The sequence below is a fragment of the Astatotilapia calliptera genome, chromosome 13 (assembly GCF_964374335.1).
Source record: "Astatotilapia calliptera chromosome 13, fAstCal68.1, whole genome shotgun sequence".
Lineage (NCBI taxonomy): Eukaryota > Metazoa > Chordata > Actinopteri > Cichliformes > Cichlidae > Astatotilapia > Astatotilapia calliptera.
In genome coordinates, this window is record NC_137434.1 from 22,077,678 (window position 1) to 22,091,669 (window position 13,992).

General features: G+C 39.9%; 1 protein-coding gene across 4 annotated transcripts in view; it reads left to right on the forward strand.

The window, feature by feature from the left end:
- Positions 1-2,405: 2,405 nt before the first annotated feature.
- Positions 2,406-13,992, forward strand: part of rgs17 (regulator of G protein signaling 17) — a 28,347-nt gene continuing 16,760 nt past the window's right edge. Inside the window, exons 1-4 of one of the 4 annotated variants that reach the window (XM_026190338.2) lie at positions 2,406-2,652; positions 7,681-7,763; positions 7,856-8,064; positions 12,078-12,208. In XM_026190338.2, the coding sequence (XP_026046123.2) occupies positions 8,062-8,064; positions 12,078-12,208 (134 nt within the window). In that variant the 5' untranslated portion in view covers positions 2,406-2,652; positions 7,681-7,763; positions 7,856-8,061. Of the gene's footprint in view, positions 2,653-4,483; positions 6,660-7,680; positions 8,065-12,077; positions 12,209-13,992 lie in introns of those variants that run through there. The other 3 variants (XM_080287956.1, XM_026190336.2, XM_026190337.2) reach the window with 3 other exon arrangements.

Here is a 13,992-nt window from a genome sequence, read left to right on the forward strand (position 1 = left end):
CACTCATGGAGTCACAAAACTAGTTTTGCAAAGAATGAATGATCTTTTTTCAAAGTCACAGAAAATGTTGCACAAAGCATAATTATGATGTAAAAAAGAAGCAGGAAGAGCTCTGCAATAATCCCACACTTTTGTTGAAGTGTATAGCCTCCTTAACAAGTAACCACAGTATTTTAGTGCCAAAAATTTATTCATTATATTTTAATGTCTCTATTTGTGTTTATTGTGCCTACACTGTTTCCTTTATCTTTGATACACATTTAAAAATATTCTAATCCAAATAACTTGTGCTTTAAAATCATTTTTGCATCACAGATCCACCAGATATGTGGTGTCATACTCAGCTGAAACAAAGAGGCTATCGTCTGATACCGTATCTCCCTCTAATAGACAACTTCTTTATCCTACCAGGAATATATCATTTGGGTAAATGGGCCGCACACATTGTTCAGATATCCCTTAAAGCAGCAAGGTTGTCCATGATGTGCCTGTCTGCTCTGTTTGCTTGGCTTTCAAACCCCATGTACTCCTGGATCTCACTGAAGCTTGTTCTAGGTCTAGTAGCCATGGCAAGCCACAAAACATTGCAATGTAGTGATTAGAAAGCTAAAATACAATTACAGCCTATGATGTAAAAAATAAATAAAACATACAGATACCTCAGATACAGAGATCCCAAATAGCTTTCCCTTGTCTTTGCAACACTGGTGGGCCAAAAAAAAAAGTTGACTGTTTCTTTGAAGTATTGTTATGATTTTAAATATCACAGTGGCACATATAAATATACAGCTGGGGTCATAAATGACCCATCCGGGTTACTCAAAGGTTAATCTTCTTTCCCTCTTGTTTATCTCTGAAAAACCAAACAGATGTTTGCAGAGTCACTTTTTGCCTAATTATTCATTGCTCGTGAGGTATATAAATAAAAATGCACAAACACGTCTGTGCTTGGATGTTCGTCAGCTAAGGACATGCACGCTTGTCTTCCGACTATCTATGCCAGAAAATTCACTGCTGCATGTTCGAGATTTGCCACGATGAAGCAGAATGGTGCTTTTGTGGCTCTTGACCTTTTCACATGCAAATCAGTGCAATCACTCTCAGCATGTGAAGAAAACAGGAGTTGATCCAGGCCTCTTCAAATCCCTATTAATGAGCAAATGGTGTCAAGGAACATTCCCATGTTCCATCTTAGCCTCCCAGCCATGACCTTTTCGTAATTGTCCCTCTGGAGAACCACAGTTCCTCACAACTAAACACTGAGTGCATCAGATGTATAAAGATGGAGGCCTGCCAGAGAGTAAATGCACAATCCATCAGTCCTGGAACAATTTCCATGCAGAGCTCACTTAAGTGTTTCTTCTTTATGCACAGCGGGTTGTTATTTCGCGCACATATAATGAGTTATTTGTCTGCTCAAAGCCTATAATCGTCACTGTAGCAGCAATAATGTTTCCTGCCATTTCCGTTCACACATATAGGGAGGCACATCGCATCAGAACAGGTGTTTGTGTGCATATGTGTGTGTTTGAGAGAAAGAGAGAGAGAAAGACCGAGTGTGTTAGAGAGAGAAAGCAGAGCAGAGCTGTGGTGCCCCCGTGTGGTGGAAGTGGAAAATATATTTACTGCCAAAAACTGAGATTTACTAGATTGCGCCTGCATTCTACAGGCTGCACGGTGATGAGGGAAACATCAATTAAACACAATTAAAATAATCTGTGACACTAAATCAGAAATACAGGGAAAGCTTGCGATTAACAGAATAAATCGATTCTATATATTTTATATATTATATAAAATATAGTATATTTTTTCATTGATGTATGTTTAGAAAACCTCACTATGTGTTTATGTATTACATTTTAAAGATGTCTTTCTTTAAACTCACCTGAGCATTATTTAAGAAGTATTCAAGCTGTATCTTAAAAGTGCGTATTTTAAGCATCTTGTTGTCTGCATATGTATGTAAAGCATAATATGATCATCATACTGTGTTAACACTGTAAAAGTGCTAAACACATATGCTTCATGAAGTCGGTGTAATCTCACTGATAAGCTTTAACAATGCATGGGGCTTTATGCTGAGACGAGAGAAATAATGCAAAACGTTGTTCCCATTTCTGTTTTAGTGCAGCAACTGTTTCTTGCGGAAACTGTTTTAACATCAGGACAGTCTGTATGTGAGATAGTTTATGGTTCATTTTTACGAGTTTATAACCCGGGGACACATTTCCTCTTGTATGAATGGTGGCCTTCTAACTTTATTACCGGCTGACTGGCTTTCCGAAAGTGTGCTCGCTTGTGTTTAGGATACTGACCAAAGCCAATACAGCATTGTTTTTAAAGCAAACTGGGCGTCTTCAGTTGTGCAGCAGCACAGCTGTGATAATGATCCTCTGTGACCGGACTGTGTGCAGCCTCGGCAGTGCATCTTCTCACCAACTGCGGGCACAGAGCGGCGGTGGCAGCGCGCCTGCGCAGTGCATCCAGGGGCTCGGCGGCGTTCGGTGCTGAAGTGGGGCGGATGGCAGAAAAACAGCGGCGATGGACTTTACACCGCGGGATTCCAATTTACGATGTCTTTAAATAAGCATCGGGACGTCGCTTTTTCACACCTATCATCCTAGGACACTGACAGCCCACCGCAAAGGGGTAAGGTGGTGATTATTCTGCGCTAAGGGTCCACACGGGTTGGCTAGCTGACGTTAGCACGGCGCTAGCTGCTGCTCAGCTGCCACCGCCTCCTCTCCCTGCGAGAGATAGCCGATCTCAGGCTGACTGCTAAAGCTAGCGAGAAGAAAGTGGGTGGTGTTTGATTTCTGTAAAATGTCTGTGCGGCTGACAGCGCTGTGGAGCCCCCTCTCTGACTGCGTTAGCCGTCGGTGGTGTCAGCTGCGAGGGGATCCCCTCTGCCGGCCGGCTGGTCGGACCTGCAGCGACTCTGCTCAGATGGTTCTTGCAGCTGCAGGAGACAACCATGCAAAACAAACCAGCCGAGCAGCTAGCCAGCAGAGCTAGTGTACAGAGGGTGAGAGCAAGGTCTGATGAGATTGCCTTCTTCATATCTGAAGATATGCACAGGCCTTCAGGGAGATTCAAAAGATTCCGTTCTGCGACTGTCCTGTTAACTTTCTCACTCGGGAGTGCATTTTGTGTGTGTTATTTATCTAATGTAATACACTGTTAAGAGATCATGCAGTGCACAGCTGTAGCAGCACCATCACTGCAGTTTCCCATGGGTGTGTTGAGTCAGAGGAGCCCAGGTTATGTTGCAACTGCATCCTGAGAGACTTCCTGATTAATCTCATTAGGCCTGTACTCTTCATTCAAAGAGGTCTAACAGAATGCAAGCTGACCTATCAGCATCTGATGTTATTTGCTTCTAGGATGGCAACTTTTATTCTTGAAAGCAGTGAAACTCGGTGGCACCAGTATCGACATTTAAATTGATCCCTAAAAGCATTCAGTGATATGTCCTTTCTCATATATATATATATAGATAGATAGATAGATATAGTTAACAAGCCATACATTTTTTTTTTAAAGCATTTGAAGATTAATTTACAAATAAGGTTAGCATGTAGTGTCCAAAAGAGCAGCTCTAATGTCATTTTTAGACTGTCTGCAGCACATGTAGCAGAGCAGCTCTTTTTGTTTGTGATGTTGTCTGACAGGGTTGAAAGCAGATTTTTTTTTTTTTTTCAGGGGCTCCGTTGAGTTTTGTGAATGTTTAATTTGAAGGTTGTTTAGGGAGTTTGATAGCCAAGTCAATCCTCTTGCTAAGTGTAGAATACTTATTAATTTCTGCAACCAAAAGCTTCTTTAGTTCCCAATAGCGAATTAGCATTTAGGCACCAGTTGTTGTTGTTGGGTTTTTTTTTTTTTTCTTTAAACACTAATAAAGCAATCAATGTATTTCTTCTTCTAGATGTCCCAATCAGTTTTAAACAATTAAAAATGTTTGCGAGATTGAGTGAATTTAAAATTCAGAAGCAGTTTACATGAATTCTAGATGAAAAGATGAAAAACAAAGTGCTGGTGAAGTTTCAAAGGGTTGGTGAAATTAGGCTAGTTGTTAGCCTCCCGCCCCAAGGCTGGCTTCAGACCAACTACGGTAAGCTGATATAAAAAGAGCAGCGCTAGCAAAGTATTTGGGAGGTTTTATGACTTTGTAGGGCTCTCATTGACATATCAAACCTGTAGGTGCCCAGTCAGCAGACACAAATTAATTTAAGGTATAAGGTGACATCATCCACAAAACAAGGTTAGTAATGAGTATTTTGTGGGATTGTTCTAAATTATTCCCTACCAAAATCTCAGCAATGTCTGAATATATCGGTACTGTACAAAACGTAGCTTAAAGGTGTCTTGTATATGAATAGTGCTATTTAAAAAGACAGAAAGCTGTACAGAAGAATAAGGATAATAACCAAACAACTTTTTACAGCTCATGCCAATTCAAAAACATCAAGGGAGGTGTTACTGCAGCATTTCAACACTGACAGCGCTCTCTATGCAGTAGAGGCTTGGACCCGGAAAAAGGCTCGATACGTCATCAGTAACAAAGCGCACAGATTGGGCTCTTTGTTGTGTTTCGAAAGCCATTCCTGTGCAGTTTTATCCCGGGATGATTTAGCCATATTGGAATTTTTTTCACTCACGTGGATTATCAGGGGCATCAGTCTCCAAATTCCAAACCGGGCCGAGCTTTGTCGTAAACATTTCCCATAGTCATTTTCTTCATTTCATTCAGGAAGCACATCACTAAAGTTGGTGATCATCTTCGCAACAGGAATAAGCAAACTCACAAGTACAATGAAAAAGCCTGATCTTAACAAGCTGCTGTGCAAAATAATTTGTCATAGATTCTTAATATACAAGGGAAACTATTGTTTTCAAACCAGTTTAAACTGGCATGAACGGATGTTGATGCTCCCCTCACGTTGCTTTTACAGTAGAGCAGTATTGAGACAGCATGTTGTGTCATATGGGAGGGATGGTAGTGACATGTGAACCTCGATTTTTTTTTCTTTTTTTTTTTTTTTCTTTGTGCTGCTCTTTATCTTGCTAGACATCACTGTGGAGGAAATGAGCCATGTATAGGCAAGGGTGGGTGAGGGACTGTAGATCAGAGCTGATAAGGCTGCTAACCCACTGTAACTGAAGATGTTTAGTTTAGTTTGTTTGGTAAGTCTTTTCAATATTAGATATTATCTTTATCTTCTTTTTTTTGTATATGCTAATTTTACACTCTAAGTTGCAGACTGCTGATAATTTGCAATAGTGTTAAGGTCACCATGCGAACACCTCTAAGCTGCTGTTATGAGTAAGCCCGGTGTTGGAGCACTAATTCCTGCATGAAGAACATGGAGCATGAGGGCTATCTAGGAGACACAGCAGCCTCTCTCAGGGCCAAAATCCAGCATATGGCTTTTGACATTGATTGAGTGTTGGGTTGCAGTGCCAGTGAGCTTAATGCTTTGCACCATAAATGTTTAAGATAAGCATTCGCAGCATCATTTGCCATTTACTGCATTTCCTGGTTGAACTGGTCTTATTCTAACCACATCCTTTAGCTTATCACAAGTAAAGTATTATGGTATCAGCGTCTGTGTTGGTGGCTGAGAAGAGGAAGCTGTTGCACAAAGGCGTCAGAGGAAAAGTACAGCTTCAGCTGATGTCTGTTTTCAATAGGGCTGCCACAAACGATTATTTTGATAGTCGACTAGTCACCGATTATTTATGCGATTAGTCGACTAATCAGATCATCATCCACTGGACGTAAAACTACAGCTTATTGCACCAGCAGCATCTGCTCTTATATAACTATCATTAGCTTACAGCTTTAAGCTTTTAAGGTGCTAACTAAAAATAAAGACAAGATGATAGTTTATTCAATTTTAATGAAATTTGCAGATTGTTTCGGTAAAGTTTAATAAACTCCTTGCTATCTAAAATATAACAGGACACCGGAGTATATTCTCCAGCATCTCACACTTCTGATAATCAGCTGTCTGCTTGACGTTTATTCAGCTGTGTAAAAACTATAACTTTAATCTCAGCCAAACCGATTTACTCAGGAACAAATAAAATACAAAAAAAAAAAAAAAAAAAGCCAAACAACAACATTTTTAATTTATCTAAGTGACTCATATATATTTAACCTGAGTCGCGAAAGACGGCGGTGGGTTTGAAAACAATTTGCCGGGAGTCCGGTGTTCTCACGGCGCTAGTGACCTAGCCCCTGGCTAGCTATCGAGCTAGTGGGTAACAGACGTCTCCGAAAACGTCGGAGCGCTTTTGAAAATATGTGGTGTCCTGATAAACTGAGCCGATATTTGAGGTTTACACAGCTACATTCTCGCCTGAAAATATGTTAAACGTTTATTTTGTGACCCAGAAAGAATAATAAGAGTAATATTAAAACTAACTAGCTACCGCTACTTGCACTAACACTTCCGCGTTCTATGTAGTCCTGCTCCAGTGCTTCCGGTGCGGTTAAACCATGGCGACGTTCTACACTCGATGCCTACAAGAGCTCCCAAAATTGAACATCACCGATGTTCATCGGATTTGCAGAGTGACGGACTACCCCCGCCAGCAAATTAGATAAAGGATTTAAGTTATATGCTGCATCATATATATACACAACTACGAAGGTAAGAAAACGTAAATTAACCGACAAAGAAACGCTCTTAAATCCTGCTATTATTCCTGCGTCTTTTGCGATCTTACAAAGCTTCAAACGACGCGTCGACTATTAAATCAGTCGTCGACGATTTTGATAGTCGACGTAATCGTGACTAGTCGACAAATCGTGGCAGCCCTAGTTTTCAATACAGATGAATATGCTAGCTTTTTCACATAGTCGACTTCCTCATTAACCAGTAGATCTTTGTCATCGTTAACCCCTCTCATGTATTGATTGTATATTAAAATACAGTCCATTCCCAAATTAAATGCAAATTTTTACATTGTCCTATGGCTGTAGTGCTGCTTATCTATCTAGACTACTTTGGTGTGAGCTGCTCAGTTTGGGAGGTTTTGGCTGAAGAAATGCCTACCTTTGTCTTGAATTTAATGTAAATAATTGGCACCTTCCTCATGGTTCTTCAATGGGCACTACATTGAAAAAATAAAAACACAATATCTTTTTTTAGAAATCAAAGCCCGGTGACTGAAAAAGTCCCGGTGTTCACAGGTTTATGCAGCAACTGTTTTTCTTTTGAACTACACCTGGCAACGACACAGGATGTGACAGGATATAAACTCAGCTGAGCTGAGCTCAAATGTTAGGCAGTTTCATACCTATTTTGGCCGGTGCGTGTAGATAGTAGAAAGAAAAGAGTTCTACAACAAGAAACATGAATAACCAGATCGTAGTTTCTAGAAAAGGGCATTGCTGCTTAGTTTCTCTGCTGCAATCTTTGCCAATTGAGCACACGTAGACAAGTAAGAGTAGATATCTTTACCACTTATAACTCCAAAACTGGGCAACTGGGCATCTACACCTAATCTAGATGGATGAAAATGAGGTTCTGCTCTGTGTCGCATTTGCTCGTATCTGCTTCTGTCTTCTTGTCGTTGCAGGATATATTTCTCCTGACTGATCATTTTCACTTAAAGTCAACTTCTGTGTTTCATGGTGTTTTCTTTTTGTTCACGTTCTGTGTTTTACAGATGCTGCACTTTGAATGCTCCCTACACCCTCAAGTCCATAAATGACCCTTTCACAGAGTTCTGAGGAAGCTTAGGAGGTGTTGGTGAGAGAAGCAGAAGTAGCGAGTGAAGTAAGGAAACGAGGGGAGGAAGTGGTCGCATTTCATCTCAGCTCTCGTGTCCCTTTCTGTGCCAGTTGGTCAGGGATGGTGATACCAGTAACCTCTCTGCCCTGTGGTGAAAAGAACCTCCTCGCCTTGCCCCAAATCTCCTGCAAGTCAGAAAGACGCTCAGACAGTCCCCCAGTCAGTCACTTCGTCAACCAGCCTGCTAGCATCCAGCAACCTATTACCTCATGCCATGACTGCTCTGTCTGACCTGTGTTTAGGAACTCACTAATTCATGGTAAGTTTCACGCTTTCCCAGTAATTTAATTAATATATTTAGATTGTTTTTTATTTATTTATTTTACAGAAACTGAACTTGTATTTTCAAGTTTACTGTCACAGTGAGGATCCAAATTTGTGTGAAATATAAAGTCAAATGCTTTGGTTAAGGGGTCAAAATGAAAAGTCATATGTTCATGTTCATAACCAAAGTTTGCAGTTGTGGTCCTGGAGGTTGACGGACCAAGCAACATCTGCCAGATCGTGTAAGATAATGAGTCGGCAGCAAAGGGTGACTGGCTTTTACTTCTCGATTTTAAAGTTGAAGTTTTGATTTTCATTTGTAATTCTCAGAATGGACATGAATTTAAATGTTGCTTAGTAAAAGTCTTTTCTTCATGGAAGTGAAACAAAGCAACCCACCGGTTATTTGTATATAGTGCTTGATATCAGTCGGTTATTAGCCATGAATGGAAAATGATCTGTCACCTTGAAAGGACGTTCTTTATCTTTGAAAACGAGGTGTTGTTAACTCAGAGTTAGAAATAATTTGTGTTCAGATAACTAATGGTAAGATGCTTTTTCTCACACAGTTTCTCAACAAACGGTTTATTTGTTTTTGTCTTTTTGTAAAGAAAACGCTATTAACCATTTTCCCTACCACAACAAAGTGAGAATGGAGGCAGGCTGCGACTTACGTGCCACGGTGACGTCATTATTCTGTTCTTTTACTTTTTGCACTTAGTGCCTCATCAAAGCAAACGCTGCTTGCGCTGATGCGAGGTCAAAGTCTGCACAAGGTGCAAATGTTTCTGGCGTTTTACATGTGGCACTAATTTGTGAAATAGGACGCTAGTTTCATTTGCATCGCTCTCGTGAAAAACTGCCTGATGGTGAAGCAGAGTGGAAGCTTCAACGTCAAGTTGGACTTTTGGATGATGATTGTTTTGGTTAATATGGCGTCCTCTATTTTGGTATTATTTTAGTATTTGCAAAAATGTACTGCATGTATGACAGATCTTGTAGCTATCTTTTTCATCTGTTTTTTTTTTCTTTGCCCTCTGATGTTATTGTGTTAGTATTTCCACCCCATTTGCATGACATGTCAGTGCATCCTCCTTCTTTGGCTTTGGAACAAAGCCATACCCTCTCTGTGGTTTACGTCTAACAGCCTGTTTTTCCACGGTAGCCGCCCAGTTGCTAAATAACCGATGGCTGCTCCGCTGGACGGACGACAGCATTTGCATATCGGGCTTGTCTTTTTAGCCGTACCTTCCATGTTTCTTCATTGAAGCAAATTATCCGTCTGTAGAGTAGAGGGAACAAAAAAGAAGAAAATTAGTTTATATTTTTCTTCTTTTTTTTTTTTAAATTTGGATTTTCACATTTTTTATGAAAAGATTTTAATTTGAACCATGACATTACAGGTAGGAGTGCTTTTTCAGTCAGTATACTTTTAATTCTCATACTGCATTTGATTAGACCCTCCCAGCTAAGTAAATGCATAAAACTTTAAAGCTAAAGTTTTGACATCCTCGTGGCTGATCTTTCTAGCATTTCTAGTTGTATATGTTTGCAGCTGAGCTTTACGTTACGGTTAAAGCTTATGGCACTGTGAGGTAAGGGTTTTCCCAGTATAATAAGCTCACCAAGTAAACCTATAAATAGCATAAGGGTCATAAGAGTAGGTGAAGTTTTAGATATAATAAGGGAAACTTCTTGTTTCTAAACAAGTTGATTTGGATTTCGTACATGGCGTCAGTCATACCTGGGGTATCACACTAGGGTAGGATGAATTTTTTTCCCACCATATCCAGGTTTTATCTGTGAAACCATTCTCCTCATTTTAGACTGTTTTAAAGAAAGTTATGTGCAATGAATATGAGAAGATGCGAACAAAATGTCAGTCCTCTATCTGCAAAACTGTGGTTTCTACACACCTACAGATTCATCATTCTGTGTTAACTTGAGCTACACCCCTGAAAGTCTGTGTGTATAGAGCCGTAGTAAAAGATATTTACCCAAAGAATTTTGAAGGAATAAGTTTAGGTACTTTTCTAGATAATGGAATTTGAGAATGGCCTTCTCAAAAAAAGAGTCCTTAAAAAACTGTCTAAAAATAAACACCTCTAACCCCAAAATTTGCATAATTCCTATTAAAGAGCTGCAATTTTCCTCTGGAATATCTTACTGGCAAATCAGATATGTTCTATAGTGTAATTTTGTAGACTCATGGCAATCCCCATGTATTTGTACTTTTTATTTATTTATTAATTTTTTCCCCATGTTGTGGCACATTAGTAAAGAAATCATGACTGTAAGAATAACTGCTAACATTTTTCCAGTATTCGCATGCTTTCGTTTGCCTATGCAAAACTGATGAGACACACCAGATAAATTTTCGTCGCTGCTACCGGTAAAAGTGATTTTATTTCTCCAATTCTGCATCCACAGAAATTTAAATTCAAAACCTCACAGATTTGAAACAGAAACTTCTGCCAATCTTTCTAAGAATGATTGCAGTCAGTCCAAGTTGGACTTTGGAGACCTGTGCATGAGGTGAAGTTGACAGTATTGCGCTGGTCACTGCAACTACTTGCAGTCAGTCTTCCACAGCAGAAGAATTCAGTGCAATCTCTGGGCAACCACCGATTTATTTATTTTATTTCATTATTAATATTTCTTTTTCATTCAGTCACAGAGAGGTAGCCACCATATTTTTATTCCGCTGTTACTGAGAGGAAAGCACTCTCCAAGATGGCTTTAATTAAAGGAGAACAGAGTGTGACTACAAAATTGCTAGCTGCACATTTTTGTTTCTCATGGCTATTTTTAGGCATCGCTTAAAGTAGCTGTAGCTGCAGCGGCAAAGAAATAGCCCACAAAACCTTTGCAAAAGTTTCCAATTCAATCAGTGAACACTGCGCTGTGCTTACTGGATATCCAATTATAGTGATTTTTGAAGTGGCTGACGGATGTTTTACAAAATTATGACAACTGATTTCTCCCTGTGCACCTTTAGAGCAATATCGGACTTGGTTTCTCAGTTTCTTTCTGGTGTTAGACAGTTTGATAAAACAAACACAGAATACCTCTAAGATTTTTTTCATTGACTCCTGATTCATCACATTGATTGAGGCAATGATTGATCAGCAATTTCATTACTGCAAGATGTTTTCCCCAGTGAGATACAATAACACCAAATGTTATTTATGTTAGACTATGCTAATAATACAATGGGTGTAGTTTTGCTTTACACTTTGAATGACCTTTGTCTGACTATCCAAGACCTGACAGAGGGGGTTTTGGTTTTTAGTCTTCAGAATCTTTAATAGTGAGTGAAAATCTGTTTGAAGCAACAAGGAGAGTGCAGGCAAACACTACACGTGTAGTTGTTCTAGGATATCGTTGGTTTGTTGCACAGCAAATCATCTGGACATTTATGTTCCTGATACGATAACGTCTTTAAATGGCGTTGGTGCTCCCAGGATACTTGAGCACCAGTGTGAGTGTTTTAGGCTGGAGCCTGTCAAACTGTAGCTGTCGTGGATCAAGAAGTTTTTGGTCCAGCATGTGCGAGGAATCAAACATGAAGGAATTAGCAGGAGAGAAACCTGTAACGGTATCGTACATTATTGTCATTTCAAAGCAAAAGATCGCAATAACTTTTTAGGTTGACGTCATGCATCATTGCACATAACGTATGTACAAAACCTGAGTGAGTTGGTATGAATTCTCATGAATTTGTGCCTGCTTGTCTGTGTTTGTGACACGCAGATCCTGTTTTTCTGTGTTGGTTAAAATTAATTTGTAGTTTCTGTCAAAGGTGAGTGAAAGACTTGGCTCAGTGCCAGAAACTCTCGCAACGTATGAAGAAGGGAAGTTCCTGTACTGTCCTGCCTGAGTGCTCTTCCTCTCTCCCCTGCACATAAATTCACCTGTCGCACAGTTTCTGTTTTGTTTCCTCATCTACTGTAACATCTGAATGTATAAGATGTTTAACTGCACGTTCTCGTCCTCTTTACGGTGAAGCCCCGGAGTGTGAGTGGAGTGGAGATGAGAAAAAGGCAGGCGGCTCATATTGAGGCCCCACCCCAGGCCCCTGGACAGCCCCGACCCAACACCTGCTGCCTCTGCTGGTGTGGCTGCTGCAAGTGTCTCTGGTAAGAAAATGCAAAGCTGTACTAACAAAACTAGTCCATGCTAATATTATGCTATACTTTATTAGTTTTTAAGCAGCACCAGTGTTGTATTCTGTTTGTTTGTCCATCCTTCACGTGAGTGCAGTATCTCAGGGGTGCCTTGAGAGAATATTTTTCAAGTTTTTGCACAAAAGTCTCCTGCGCACCATGTGCTTTTTAGCAACCTTATCAGTTAATTGCAAACCACAGTGCGTGACATGGGCCTGGTAAACTTGAGTCAGCCATCAAGTTTGATGCATGTAAACGGTGCAAAGACGATGCCCGCAGAAACAGCCCACACGGCTGTTTGTTTCTACTGCTCGCCCGTGATGACCGCCAGAGGGTAGAGTTTGTAAACATGTTTGTTTTGCACATTTTACTTCCATTATTTGGTTTTGTTTTTTCCCCCACTGTTGAAACAATTGGCATGGCAACTCACGCTGGACTCCCATTGGCTCATCGGCGCACGCGGTTCATTGTGGCTGTAATGTTGCAGGATATCTTTAGCCACAACGGCTAACTTTGAACCTATGTCATTGTGTATAATAAAACCAGGGCTGTGCAGCCACAACCAAAACTAGGCCAAAGACCTGAGGATGAACTGGTTACATTTTTGCGATCAAAGGTCAAGGATGTTGTGGTTTCACTTCAGAAACACCCAGTAAAGGTCGCTCACACAACATGTTTTTGGAAAATAAGTCATAATCTCATGCTAACCATAACTACTCACACAGCTGTTTGTTGGTTGTTGTTTTTTTAGCAGTTTATTAAATTGAACTGTGAAAACAAAGCAAAATGTGTCACTTGCAGTGATTGAGCACCTATACTTCCTGACTAACACCAAAAAGCAAGTTAGGTACTAGCTGGTAGCGTTTATCAGCTAAAATGGCAGGTGGAGACCAACATAGAACTGAAACAAAGAACGTTATTCACTAAGTAGCTCTAAATAAATGATTAGAATAAACACCTTTGTGCTGACAATGTCATGCTGTCTGGTGGTTATGTCATTGTTGTTCCTCTGCAGCCCTGAAGAGGCCAAAAAATCCGTTATTGCCAGTTAAAGTTGCATAGCAATAAGTTGGCAGCACAGACAAGCAGAATAAATAACTGCAGTCTGTTTTGCTTTAGATTAGCAGGATCTGATTTTATCCTTTGCAAAAGAGGCCCAAAGGAACCACTGAACAAAACCAGTGTCTGAATTGATCATACAATAATGCAAACAGCATTTTAGCATTGTGTGATTAGGCAGCTAGTTGACAAATTATTTATTTTTCTTAATGGTTTCTTCATTTTTGTGTTGTGCTGTTATTTTGAACAGTGTAGACATTTTTAATAGTGTGAGCCTTAAGAGATTAAAATGCAGCCCTGGTACCTGAAATAATAAACAGTTGTCCTGCCCTTAATCCCGTTGCCCAATCTGTGATATTGCACTGATACTGAGTTTTACCTCAGCTGAATGAATTATGATTTTTAATGGCAACACAAAACCGGGGACTGACCAGCAAAAACAGAAAATAAATGTACATTTATTCCTTGAATTTTCTTTCTTTTTAGTTATTTTATTTTATTTTTTTTAATGTCTCATTATTGTGTCTCACCAGTGCTGACATGATGTAAATTGTCCATCATTGGTTACCTAAGCCCTCGGGAATAAAGATTAGCAGGTTTAGACGAGCATGCAAACCAAGCTTTTGGAATTTAATGCATTTCAGTGTCTTTAGTTGCAGACAGGCTGTCCACTTAATTCATCACCAGGCAGCCACCCC